General features: G+C 37.0%; 1 protein-coding gene across 4 annotated transcripts in view; it reads right to left on the reverse strand.

The window, feature by feature from the left end:
* LRRC49 (leucine rich repeat containing 49) overlaps positions 1-15,079 on the reverse strand; it is a 165,943-nt gene that overhangs the window by 1,229 nt on the left and 149,635 nt on the right. For all 4 annotated transcript variants that reach the window (XM_032176080.2, XM_032176081.3, XM_032176086.2 and 1 more), the window contains one exon: positions 11,789-11,942. In XM_032176080.2, the coding sequence (XP_032031971.1) occupies positions 11,789-11,942 (154 nt within the window). The remainder of the gene's footprint in view (positions 1-11,788; positions 11,943-15,079) is intronic.

A 15,079-nucleotide genomic window follows, 5' to 3' on the forward strand; every position in this document is an offset into this window, starting at 1 on the left:
ACATTGCCTTCTAAAGAAACAGGTCTCTTACTCAACTTCTGGGTCTGGCAATGTGCAAATGAAAAACCTGGTCCTAAACACAACAGAGGAATTTTGGAGCCAGAGGATATTTGAGCATTGTGCCCCAATTTCATCAGAGACTAAAACAAAGTAATTTTGTTTAATGCAAGAATTTAACATTTATTTTGGCTATTGATACTTCTGGAGAGTATCAAGTCATAATCATGGAAGGTATAATATATATGGAAGAATCAACGTAACACATCAGATAATCAGAATTATAAGGGAAGTAACACATCAATGAAGAAGGAAAGTAATAAATATCAATGAGACAATACATTTAACTACTAGAAAAAGGATCCATTTAAATCTCCAACTCAAGTCAAAACATCAAAATAATTTCAAGATAAATTAAATGAGTTAAATTTAAAATATCATAGGCCAGGCATGGTAGCTCACATCTGTAATCCCAGCACTTTGGGAGGCCAAGGCAGGAGGATCGCTTAAGGCCAAGAACTCAAGAACAGCCTGGGCAACATGGTGAGACCCCATCTCTACAGAAAAACAAGAATAAAAAATTTAGCCAGGTGTAATAGCACATGCCTGTAGGTCCAGGTACTTGGGAGGCTGAGGTGGGAGAATCGTTTGAGCCCAGGAGTTCAAGGCTACAGTTTAAGCTATGATCATGCCATTGCACTCCAGCCTGAGTAACAGAGTGAGACCTTGTTTCTAACAAAAAAAAGAAGGCCGGGCGCGGTGGCTCACGCTTGTAATCCCAGCACTTTGGGAGGCCAAGGCGGGCAGATCACGAGGTCAGGAGATCAAGACCACGGTGAAACCCCGTCTCTACCAAAAATACAAAAAATTAGCCGGGCATGGTGGCGGGTGGTGGGCGCCTGTAGTCCCAGCTACTCGGAGAGGCTGAGGCAGGAGAATGGCGTGAAGCCGGGAGGCGGAGCTTGCAGTGAGCCGAGATTGCGCCACTGCACTCCAGCCTGGGCGACACAGCAAGACTCCGTCTCAAAAAAAAAAAAAAAAAAATTCGGCCCTGCGCAGTGGCTCACACCTGTAATCCCAGCACTTTGGGAGGCCGAGGCGGGTGGATCACTTGAGGTCAGGAGTTCGAGACTAGCCTGGCCAGCATGGTGAAACCCTGTCTCTACTAAAATTATAAAAATTAGCCAGGGTTGTGGCACATGCCTGTAGTCCCAGCTACACGGGAGGCTGAGGCAGGAGAATTGCTTGAACCCAGGAGGCAGAGGTTGTAGTGAGCTGAGGTCGTGCCACTGCATTCCAGCCTGGGCGACAGAGCGAAACTCTGTCTCAAAAAACAAAACAAAACAAACAAACAAACGAAATCCTAAAAATCTCAGATATTGTCATTAAAATGATACCTACGAAGATTTCTAGGAAGTCCAGACAGAACGGTCAGGCAAGAGAAAGAAATTAAAAAGCATCTAAATAGGAAAAGAAGTCAAACTATCTCTCTTTGCTGACAATATGATTTCTATACCTAGAAAATCCTAAAGACTCTGCCAAAAGGCTCTCAAATTGAAACAATTTTAGTAAAGCTTTAGGATACAAAATCAATGTACAAAATTCAGTAGCGTTTCTATACACCAACAACATCCAGGCTGAGAGTGAAATCAAGAACACAATCCCACTTACAATAGCCACAAAGAAAATGAAATACCTGGGAATACAGCTAACTAAGAAGGTGAAACATCTCTACAAGGAGAACTACAAAATACTGCTGAAAGAAATCAGAGATGCCACAAATAAATGGAAAAACATACCCTGCTGATGGATTGGAAGAATCAATATCATAAAAATGGCCAGATTGCCCAAAGCAATTTACAGTTCAATGCTATTCATATCAAATTCCCAATGTCATTCTTCACAGAATTAGAAAAAAACATTCTAAAATTCATATGGAACCAAAAAAGAGCCCGAATAGCCAAAGCAATCCTAAGCAAAAAGAACAAAGCCAGAGGCATTATGCTATCTGACTTCAAACTATGCTATAAAGCCACAGTAATCAAAACAGCTTGGTACTGGTAAAAAACAGACACATAGACCAATAGAACAGAATAGAAAACTCAGAAATAAAGCTGCACACCAAAAACCATCTGATCTTCAACAAGGCTGACAAAAACAAGCAGTGGGGAAAGGACTCCCTATTCCATAAATGGTGCTGAGATAACTGGCTAGCCATATGCAGAAGACTGAAGCTGGACCTTTCCTATTTCACCATATACAAAAATTAACTCAAAAGGGATTAAAAATTTAAATGTAAGACCTCAAACTATAAAAATTCTGGAAGACTCTTCTCAATATTGGCCTTGGCAAAGAATTTTTGGCTACGTCCCCAAAAGCAATTGCAACAAAAACAAAAATAGACAAATGGGACTTAATTAAACTAAAGAGCTTTTGCACAGAAAAACAAACTATCAACGGAGCAAACAGACAACCTACAGAATGGGAGAAGATATTTGCAAACTATGTATCTGACAAAGGCTTAATATCCAGAATCTATAGGGAACTTAAATCACCAAGCAAAAACCAAATAACCCCAGTAAAAAATGGGCAAAGGACATGAACAGATACTTCTCAAAGGAAGACATACAAGTGGCCAACAAGGATATGAAAAAGTGCTCAGCATCACTAATCATCAGAGAAATGCAAATCAAAACCACAGTGAGATACCATCTCACACCAGTCAGAATGGCTATTACTAAAAAGTGAAAAAACAACAGATGCTGGCGAGGCTGTGGAGAAAAAGGAACTCTCATACACTGCTGGTGGGAATATAATTAAATTAGTCCAGCCACTGTGGAAAGCAGTCTGGCGATTTCTTAAATAACTTAAAACAGCTACCATTCGGCCCAACAATCCCATTACTGGGTATATATTCCAAAGAAAATAAATCATTCTACCAAAAAGACAAATGCACTCGTATGTTCATTGCTGCACTATTCACAATAGCAAAGACATAGAACCAAACCAGGTGCCCATCAATGGTAGACTGGATAAAGAAAATATAGTATATATATATATATATATATATACCATGGAATACTAACTACATAGCCATAACAATGAGTGAAATCCTGTCTTTTGCAGCAACATAGATGGAACTGGAGGCCATAATCTTAAGCAAATTAATGCAGAAACAGAAAACCAAATGCTGCACATTCTCACTTATAAGTGGGAGCTAAGCACTGAGCACACATGGAAGATGGGAACAACATAAATACGGGAACAACATAGAGGGTGGTAGGGGTGTGGGTTAAACCACTACCTATCTGGTACTGTGCTCATTACTAGAGTGACAGGATCCATACTCCAAACTCCAGCATCACATAATACTCTCATGTAACAAATCTGCACTGTACTCCATATCTAAAAGGTGAAATATTTAAAAATAAAATAAAAAGAAAGATTCATAAGAAAAAATGCTTACGTCATAATGTTATGTGACAAAAATAAAAATTTTTTTATAGGGTTTGAGTTATATGAATGTATGATTTGTCAAAACTCAGCAATTGTACACCTAAGATTTACATTTCAGTATATAAGTTTTACCTCTAAACGGTAAAATTTACAAAGAAAAATACTCTGTAGAATACTGAATCCCAATTAATGAAATGCACGCTGAATTATTTAGGCAGAAGCATACTAGTGTCTGCAATGACTGTGAAATGAATTAAAAAAAATACTAAGGTAGATGGATGGATAGATACATAGACATGTGATAAAGTAAGTACACTGTATGGTAGGATGCTAATAGTTGAGTGTAGGTTTTGGATGTATGGATGTTTATTGTAAAATTCTTTCAACTTTGCTGTATGTTTGAAATTTTTATTAAAAAGTTAGAAAAGAATACATAAAAACTATTGAAGAAAATATATTGAAGTCTCATTAAGATTGTTTCTGAGTTCTTGGCTCACGCCTATAATCCCAGCACTTTGGGAGGCTGAGGTGGGCAGATCATGAGGTCTGGAGATCGAGACCATCCTGGTTAACATGGTGAAACCCCATCTCTACTAAAAAAAACACAAAAAAATTAGCCAGGTGTGGTGGTGGGCGCCTGTAGTCCCAGCTACTCGAGAGGCTGAGGCAGGAAATGGCATGAACCTGGGAGGCGGAGCTTGCAGTGAGCCAAGATCACGCCACTGCACTCCAGCCTTGGCCACAGAGGGAGATTCCGTCTCAAAAAAAAAAAAAGATTGTTTCTGAGTTCTGAGAACATTAGTATGTTTTCCTCCTTTTTAATATTTTTATTCTGTTTCCCAATGCTTATGATTTTTTAATTTAATTTAACTTAATTTATTTTTTGGAGACAGGGTCTCACTGTGCTGCCCAGGCTAGAGTGCAGTGGCATGATCTCCGCTCACTGCAACCTCTGCCTCCCAGGCTCAAACAATCCTCCCACCTCACCTTCTCGAGCAGTTGTGACCACAGGTGTGCACCACCACACCCAGCTAATTTTTGTATTTTTTGTAGCAATGTGGCTTTGCCATGTTGCCTAGGCTGGTCTCAAACTCTTGAACTCAAGCAATCCACCCACCTCAGCCTCCCAAAGAGCTGGGATTACAGGCATGAGCCACCACACCTGGCCCAAGTGCTTATGATTTTTAAAACAAAGTATGTTTTAAATTCCTGATTAATGTGAGTTAATAATAAGTCCAAATTGCACTAACTTTCCTTAACAGAGGCACATTTTAAGAATTTTCTTATGACATATAAGCATCTCTAAGTAATCACTCACCATTCACGGGTCAAAATGCTGATTTGATATAGTCATGTACTAAAACAATAGGTCATAGATTGACCAGTCATAAAAGTATGTACAGATTTTGATGTGATAAGCAACAAATGGTTCCAGCTGGCCTCTTCTCTGAAGAACTTCTCTCACTCTGAAATACTATAGTCTGAACCTTAGCCATCTATACTAAGTTAGCTTGTTGATGAGAACAGAACGTAGCTGCTCTCTTTTAGCACTCAGTAAATCTGGACTACATAGGAACTCCTACAAAGAAGAACAAGTGTGAATCACTAGAGATCAGCAACTAAAATGAGCAATATTTTACAAGAAATGCATTTACAAGTAGAAAGCGTAGAGCATATTTAGTGAATGCTTCTTTTACAGATTTCTAAATTGCTTAAAATAGGATTTTGAATTTAAAAAGACAAAATTCTATTATTAAGATTGGAAGATTTTTTATAATAATTTAGGGATAACAAAAATTAAAACAATTAAATGATATATTTTGTTAAATCATTTACGTATTATACAAATGAAAATAAATTCTTCACAACTGGCACAGTATAATTTACAGTGCTTTAAAATTTTCTGCTATAGTTACTTCCACTGTTTCTCTAGGAATATGTTGATATAGATTTGTACCGCTATAATAATCCTTAATTTAGTAACTGTGTTTGAAAGCATTTTTACTTCATCATTTCTCCTCTCCTCTAAGCCAACTATTCTGTATCTCCTTACAATATGCCCTATAACTCATCAGGTGTCTGCCAAGACAACTCACTCTGCCTGTCCAGGATGATCCCATTGAAAGCACGTTAGAGACACCTCTCTTGCCCTGACCTGTCAAGGAGTTGTTGCTCCTTGAGTAATGCTTTTTCCATTCCCAAATGCTTTCATATACTCATCTCTTTTGTCTCACAATATCCCTGTGGGATTCATAAAGCAAGTATTTTACAAGTTCAATCCTGATGAGATAAACTCTATATAATATTGTTTACATTATTTCATTAAACAAGAATTTTGTTGTGATGAAGATGGTTTGGGAAAAAGAAGGTCAACAGTGGGGTTTGTTATAGAGCAATTTTAACTATAATGGTACTTATATTAGGATTTAATCCATATCTCCATTTTATAAATGAGAAACAAGGTCTATAGAGATTGAGAGATCTGCTCAGGATTAAGCATCTTCTATTAATACTTCCATAGAGAAAACACTCTAATCTAGTCCTTGAAGAACTTACAGTCTAGTTGGGAGATGGCCTGCACATATAAAAAGTCAACTAAAAACATAAAACAGTAGATACATGCTGAATAAAATGTTCAGACAGCAAATTACAGTGTTCAGAAAAGGGGTGGTCAAGAAAACTTGAGAAAACACCATGATATACTGTGAACGTGTCCAAGGTCAGAATTAGGACTCCATTCTAGAGGCGGCTCAGTCAATAATTCAACGTGACCCTCAGTAACTCATCTGAGTTTCCAGTTTTCCTCATCTAAGAATAGGATTAGATTCTTTAAAGTCCCTTTCAGCACTCTGATTCTATGTCCATCTTAAATCTTTTTTAGATGAGCCAGGAGAATACGGAAAACTACCAAGCAACAGAGTTATGACATGTACAATGAAAGGGTCTGCTTAACCTGATTTGTGAAGAACTTACCTCAATTAATTTTCTCAACAACTCAGGATGTATGGAAGAGAGACTGAGCACTTTGTGCTGCAGTGATTTAAGTATTTTTCAAGATGTAAGGAGCATGGTATAAGTGAAGGAATGCTGGGCTGTGAGTCGAGAGAGTGATTAAGGGACTTGAGCAAGGTCTTTCAAGTACTCAGAACTAGAATCAGGGGCTCAAATCCACATCTCCTGATTGTTAGATTAGTGTTTCTTTCCAAACATTTTGGGGCTTCAGATTCCTTCTTTCCTCTTTAAAATTTCTCAAAGCAGGAGTCAACATTCCCTGTCTTTACTTCCTTATAGCATTATTGCTCAAATCACTTTAATCAAGACTCTGCTTACATGACTGCACTGAAGCTATCTGTTTTAAAAATCTGCATGCCTGTAGTTTCAGCTACTTGGAAGGACAAGGTAGGAGGATTTCTTGAGCCCAGGAGTTCAGGGACAGACTGGGCAACACAGAAAAAAAAAAACAAAAAAAAAAAACCACAATCACCTTGAATGACTGTCCAATTTACCAAAACATTTTCCTTTACAGTTTGTGCATCTATGGTGTTAAAAAACATAGCCAACTCAATCAAGATCATAAAGATTTTCTCTTCTTATTAAAATAAAAACTTGAAACTTTTGCTTTTAATACTTGGGTTTTTATTTGGTCTGGAGTTAATTTTTTGTTACATGGTGCAAAGTAGGGGTTCAATATGCTTTTCTGATTGAATATCCCTTTTCCTTAGTATCATTTATCCCATTAGACTATCTCTTTACAATCACCCTGTTTTAATTGATAGGTATTTATAATATGCCTTAATATCTAATAGTGCTAGCCATCTTCTCATTGTTCTTCTTTTTCGGAGTTTTTGTAGCTAATTATGTTTATTTTTCCACATGTACTATAGTATCAACTTGTCAAAAAGCCTCAACAAAAAAGTTTTTGGTATTTTCATTGGGATTATATGAAATTTTTAAGTTAACTTAAAGAAAATTGACAAAGTTTGCTTAAAATTCTTCTTATCCAAAACATGGTATGTTTTTCCATTTGTATAAATCTTTTGTATGCTTCACTAATGTTTGAAAAGTTTTTTTTTATAGATCCTGTATATTTATTATTAGGTTATTACAAGATACATTATCTTTCTGTGTTGCTACTGTGAGTTAGGTTTTTCCTTATATCTTCTTTCTGTTTGTTATTTGTAATATAGAAGCTGTTGACTTCTGCTACATTACTGAATTTTCTTATAGCTTTTTATGATTTCTAAATTAATATTCTTGGGATTTCCAGGTATTCAATAATATTATCTGCAAATATAAGTTTACTTCCTTCTTTTCAAATGACCATTGATTTCCTTCTCTTGTTTCATTGCATTATCTGTATTGAGAAAAATATAATAGTGATATTAGGCATCCTTGTCTTGATGCATTGGTGCTCTAGTCCTAACAAATTACCTCAAACTTGGCAGCTTAAAATAACATGCATCTATCAGCTCAGTTTCCACGTATCAGGAACCCAGGCACGTCTTAGCTGGGTATTCTGCTCAGGACTTCATAAAGCTGAAAGGAAGGTGTTGCCTAGGTTGTGTTTATTTCTGAAGCTCAGAGTCTTCTTCTAAGCCTAAGTGGTTGTTGGCAGAATTCAGTTCCTTGCAGCTGTGGGAATGAAGTCCCTGTTTTCTTATTGGCTGTTCGTCTGGGGCTGTTCTCAGGTCCTAAAAGCTTCTTGCAGTTCCCTGCCATGTGGGCCTCTCAAAACATGTCGGCTGACTTCTTCAAGGCCAACAGAAAAATCTTTCAGGGAAAGCTTGAATGCTCTTTTTTTTTTTTTTTGAGATGGAGTCGCGCTATGTTGCCCAGGCTGGAGCGCAGTGGGGCAATCTCGGCTCACTGCAAGCTCTGCCTCCTGGGTTCACGCCATTCTCCTGCCTCAGCCTCCCATGTAGCTGGGTCTACAGGCGCCCGCCACCATGCCCAGCTAATTTTTTTGTATTTTTAGTAGAGATGGGGTTTCACCGTGTTAGCCAGGATGGTATCAATCTCCTAACCTCGTGATCCGCCTGCCTTGGCCTCCCAAAGTGCTGGGATTACAGGCGTGAGCCACCACACCCGGCTGCTTGAATCCTCTTTTAAAGGACTTGCCAGATTAAGTTAGACTCACTCAAGAGATCTCCCTCTTCATTAACTCAAAGTCAACTGATTAGGGATATTAATCATGTCTGCAAAACCCCTTTACCCTTGCCATATTCCACTGGTTAAAGGCAAGACACAGGTTTTACCTACACCCATGGGAGGGGATTATATAAGGTATGGATACCGGGGTGTGGGGATCATAAAGGCCACCTTAGTTAGAATTCTGCCTACTACTAATGCTAATGTTTCCAGAGTTTCCCCATCAAGCATAACACTATCCAATTTCCATTTATCCTATTTATTGAGTTATAAAATTAAGAATAGGTATTGAATTGTGTGAAATTTCTTTTCAATGTCTACAGAAATAATAATGATTTTTCACATTAGATCTATTAATTCACTAATACTGAATCTTTCCTGCCTTTCTAGGATAAACTACACTTGGCTATAACGTTTGTTATTCATTTAATGTTCTGCTGTATTCTGGCTGACAATATTTTTAAAAGAGTTTTGCACCAATATTTTTAAATGTATGGTTTGGCTTTTCTTTTCCTATGCAATGCTGGCATTTTTGGAATCAATGTTATGCTGTCTGTATTGAAAACATGGAAGAGTTTTCCTTCTTTTTCAATACTCTCAATTTTAAAATCATTAGAATTCTCTGTTTCTTAAAAAGTTGGTAGATTTTACTGTGAAATCCTTGGTTTGAATGCAGCTTTTTGATGTTTTACTAAATTTCTTTAATGTAAATTGGCATGTTTAGATTTACCAAATACAGTTGGCCCTCTATATCCATGGGTTCTGCATCTGTGGATTCAACCAACTGCAGATTGAAAATTTTTTTTAAAAACACATCTGTACAGACTTTTCTTGTCATTATTCCCTAAACAATACAGTATAACAACTATTTACATGGCATGTGCATTGTAGTATTATAAGTAATCTAGAAATGATTTAAAGTATATGGGAGGATGTGCATAGGCTACATGCAAATACTATGTTACTACATCATTTTTACCAGGGACTTGAGCACCTGTGCATTTTGGTATCTGCAGGAGGTCCTGAAACCAATCCCCCATAGATACCAAACACAACTATATACATATTAATTTTTTCACTCATAGAACCAGCTGTATTCAGGAAGAGGAGTCATAATCCTGCCACCTTGGCTTTCATTTTCTTCTTTTGGCAACACTAGGAAACCCCTATTGGCCAAAGGATTATGTTCAATCTCTTTCACATTGTTCTCTTACTATCTTTCTGGTCTCATCTTTTAATACTGTCTACCTCAATCTCTGAACTTCCAGAACAATGACCTGCTTATAGTTCCTGGCCCTCTCCTTACATGTTTTATACTTCTATGCCTTATTTGCACTGTGCTATTTGCCAGAACTGCCTCTTTCCCCTTTTCAACATAGCTATATTTTATCTTTTAAGACTCATATCGGGCATCATTTTTTCTAAAACCCTCCTTTGATCTGGGTTAGTTATCTCTCTATGCTCTTGATAAACTGATTGATACTTATCCGTATATATGTCTATCTCCTCCATTAGAATGTGAGATCCATGAGGGCAAGGCCAGTGTCTTTTTATAGCCCTAGTATATTACAGCCCTAGTATATTACAGATCCATGAGGGCAAGGACAGTGTCTTTTTATAGCCCTAGTGTGTTGTGTATGACAGGTGTTCAATACATGATTTTTGAATGAATGAAAGTATGAATGTAGAGAGTGCTAAGATGAAAAAGGTAGTTGACTTCAAGTATTTGAAGGATTTTCATAAGGAAGAGACTTACTCTTTTTACTATGTAAGGTGGTACTAGGATCACTAAGTGAAGGCTATTAAGAGGCAGATTTAAGCTTATATCAGTAAGAATTTCTTCACATTTAGAGTTGTTCTGTGATAGACAACAATGTCATGAAATATTGACCTTTCACACTAGAAGAACTTAAAGTAGAATATCTTGTAGGATACTATTAAAAATAGTCTTGCATTGAGTTTTCAAGTAATTTTCAAGCTGTAATGCTTAGAGCCCTATGGGTTCCAAAGAGACACTTCAGGATTGGGGGTGGGGAAGGAAAGGAAAGGAAAAGGAAAAGAAGACCCAATCAAATGAAACTCTGAATTTCATACTTTTCCTCTATAACAACAGCAGCTCTGCTGTTTTGCTTTCTTTTGATACACTGGGTTTTCAGCTATAATACGGTGGTTTGAATAAAGAGGTCCAAACCTGTTAAAAACATTTGAAAACCACTTGACTAGCCATTTCACTTCTACAGTATACACACTTCCCCCCGCCACACACACACTTCTAAATGTTATATCTATATATCTAGAGATATGTATGTACATATTGAAAGATATCTATTATGTATCAATCATATAACCTGTGTGAGGGGATCTATAGATATATCTGGATATAGATATATCACCTCATACAGCACCTTGCACATGAGTCATAGATGCTCAGTAAATGTGTTTTCTCTTTCTTGTTCTTTTGCCCCTTTGTTCCCTCAAAATCTCTTGAAGGATCGTAAAGTCGTATTGTTATGTAGATAAGTTGTTTCTTCAGCTTTCCTATGAGCTCCATCAAGGTAAATACTACATAGTTTTCTTCTTTGTAGTTCCTGCAGCACCACAACATTGTATTCTCCTATACAAAACACTCTGAACCTCTGACCACATAAAACATAAAGGTTTAGTTACCATTTTCCTGGCTAAGTAGCTATATTAGGAATAGAACAGGTTGAAATTATGTGATTAAGTAATCATAAGAAAATGGTATAGAATGAAAGATATGAATTAAAACATCAATGGTCCCAGTAAGGAAAACAAAAATGGAGGTCCTGCTGTGTTCTCTGATGGTCTGGCATGATGTGGCTAAGTACCTACAGCAAGCCTATAACCTATTTCTTACATAGATCGGGACCCTTGGTCCTGCTTTGGACTAGATTTTTGCTGCAGATTTATGGTACAGATTTCTTTTGAGCATTTTTTTTTTCTGCTGAAATAACGACATTGAAACCCTGGGTTCTTCTGCATCTCAGGGCTCTATTTCTCCCTAAGTGCCTGGGTACCTACTGTCCCCGGCTTTGTAATATAAGGTTGACAAATATTCCAGAACAAAAAAGTTATCTTAACTAAGGGTAAAATGTACAACCCCCAAATTCCAAGCCATGTGGGATATATCCTGGCATTAGATCGCAAAGATTAACAGTAGTTTTACCTCTAGCTTTTCATTATAAAAGTCTCTTGTAGTATAATTTAATGTAGCACGATTTGTGTTTTCTCCTACGAGTCTTTTGCTGTCATTATTTTCTTCGTTGATAATACCAGGTTTTTTTCCTTTGGATTCTAGCAGATACCGAAATTGCTTTTTCCTGTAGAAAGACAGTAAAGAGATTTAGAGAGTTACTTATCAGACTTACTAAAACATGTCTATTTTTTGTTGACTTTAGAGGGGAACATATACTTTTTTGAACATATATTTTAATGAGCTTGAGTTCAGTTTGGTACCCCAATCTTTCTACTAATTAAGCTATTCAGCCCCAATTATTTTTTCTATAACTACCAATCATCAATGAAAATATGTCTCAAACATTTCTAAAATGAAAAAACTCTCCTTTAATAAAAATCAACATAAAAATTAATCACAGAGCACAAAACAACCCAAAAAGATATAGTAGGTCAAATTTTCAAAGTCTTTATGTCCCATAAAACATGCTAATTACCACTTACAAATCACACAAATGGTTAATAATTCCATTATGCAGCTTGGTAATATTACTGATAGCTAGAAAATGGAATGGGATCTTGGCTTAAGTTTAGGCAAAACCAAAATAACCCGAAAACCAAAATCCTCCAATTGTGACCATATCATGGCAAGATTCTAGTACGAGGTTAAATATTGAAACAAGAAGCCTCATTTGATTATGAAGAGGAACATACACAGTGCTCATAGTATCACTTACAGAGCCATCAGCCATGATTCATCCTCTATGAAGGTGGATTTTTGGTTTCCACCACTTAGGGTGTCTCAAAATGATACTACTACTTTACTGTGAACTGTGTACTGAAGATTGAGGGCAGAAGAGGAATATAACTTTTTTTTAAATTTATTTTTCTCTGATCTAAAAGTATAACACAATAATTTTAGACATTTTAGGAAATACAAATTTGAAAAGTACAAGGAAATGGATAAAAACCACCCATAAGTTTTCATAAATTAATAACATTCATATTTGAAAAGGTGACGTACAGAATGGGAGAACATTTTTGCTATCTATCCATCTGACAAAGGGCTTATCTAGAATCTACAAAGAACTTAAACAAATTTACAGGAAAAAAACAAACAACCCCATCAAAAAGTGGGCAAAGGATATAACAAACACTTCTCAAAAGAAGACATTTATGCAGCCAACAGACATATGAAAAAATGCTCATCATCACTGGTCATTAGAGAAATGCAAATCAAAACCACAATGAGATACCATCTCATGCCAATTAGAATGGCAATCATTAAAAAGTCAGGAAACAACAGATGCTGGAGAGGATGTGAAGGAATAGGGGTTCTTTTACACTGTTGGTGGGAGTGTAAATTAGTTCAACCATTGTGGAAGACAGTACAGTGATTTTTTGAAGGCCTGGAACCAGAAATACGATTTGACCCAGCAATTCCATTAGTGGGTATATATCCAAAGGAATATAAGTCATTCTATTATAACATGTACATGTATGTTTATTGCAGGACTATTCACAATAACAAAGACATGGAATCAACCCAAATGCCCATCAGTGATAGACTGGATAAAGAAAATGTGGAATACATATACCATGGAATACTATGCAGCCATAAAAAAGGATGAATTCATGACCTTTGCAGGGACATGAATGAAGCTGGAAACCATCATTCTTAGCAAACTATCACAAGAACAGAAAACCAAACACCACATGTTCTCACTCACAAGTGGGAGTTGAACAATGAGAACACATGGACATAGGGAGCGGAACATCACACACTGGGGCCTGTCAGGGGGTGGAGGGCTAGGGGAGGGATACCATTAGGAGAAATACCTAATGTAGGTGATGGGTTGATGGGTGGAGCAAACCACCATGGCACGTGTATACCTATGTAACAAAACTGCACATTCTGCACATGTACCCCAGAACTTAAAGTATAAAAAAAAATAGATCTTTAAAAAATAATAATCATAATGTTCACATTTGACATGTTTCCTTGCAAACTTCTTCTATAAATTTTTGTAAAAAATTAAGATTGTACTAAACGTACAACTTTGTATACTGTTTTCACTTAATGCTATATATTTTCTGTATCATTAAAAATTATAATTTTAATACCTGAATAAAAATCAATTGTGATATATATCACAATTTACTTAACTGGTTCCTCTTATAGGATAGTTACATAGTATAATTTTCCCACCTTTGTAAAGAAAAAAATGAATAACATATAGATCTTTATTTCTATTTATTTTATTTTAAGTTCCAGGATACCTGTGCAGGATGTGCAGCTTTGTTACACAGGGAAACATTTATCATGGTGGTTTGCTGCACCTATCAACTCATCACTAGGTATTCAGTCCCACATGCATTAGCTATTTATCCTGATGCTCTGCCTCCTCCTGCCCCCTGGTAGGCCCCAGTGTGTGTTGTTCCCCTCCCTGTGACCATATGTGCTCATTGTTCAGCTCCCACTTATAAGTGAGAACATATGGCGTTTGGTTGTCTGTTCCTGTGTTAGTCTGCTGAGGCTAATGGCTTCCATCTCCATCCATGTCCTTGCAAGGGACATGACCTCATTTTTTTTTATGATTGCATAGTATTCCACGGCATATATGTACCGCAATTTCTTTATCCAGTCTATCACTGATGGGCATCTGGGTTGATTCCATGTCTTTGTTATTGTGAATAGTCCTGCAATAAACATACATGTACATGTTATAATAGAATGATTTATATTCCTTTGGGTACATACCCACTAATGGAATTGCTGGGTCAAATCGTATTTCTGGTTCCAGGTCTTCGAAGAATCACCACCCTGTCTTCCACAATGGTTGAACTAACTTACATTCCCACCAACAGTGTAAAAGCATTCCTATTTCTCCACATCCTCTCCAGCATCTGTTGTTTCTTGATTTTTTTTTTTTGCAGAGGGAGAACTGACTGTATTTCGTGAACAACTGAATGTGGAAAGCAAAGTAAGCTAATTGTTTTTGTTTTGTTTTGTTTTGTTTTGTTTTATTATACTTTAGGGTTTTAGGGTACATGTGCACAATGTGCAGGTTTGTTACATATGTATCCATGTGCCATGTTGATTTCCTGCACCTATTAACTCGTCATTTAGCATTAGGTATATCTCCTAATGCTGTCCCTCCCCCCTCCCCCCACCCCACAACAGTCCCCGGAGTGTGATGTTCCCCTTCCTGTGTCCATGAGTTCTCATTGTTCAATTCCCACCTATGAGTGAGAACATGCGGTGTTTGGTTTTTTGTCCTTG

The sequence above is a fragment of the Hylobates moloch genome, unplaced genomic scaffold (genome assembly GCF_009828535.3).
Source record: "Hylobates moloch isolate HMO894 unplaced genomic scaffold, HMol_V3 SCAFFOLD_14, whole genome shotgun sequence".
NCBI lineage: Eukaryota > Metazoa > Chordata > Mammalia > Primates > Hylobatidae > Hylobates > Hylobates moloch.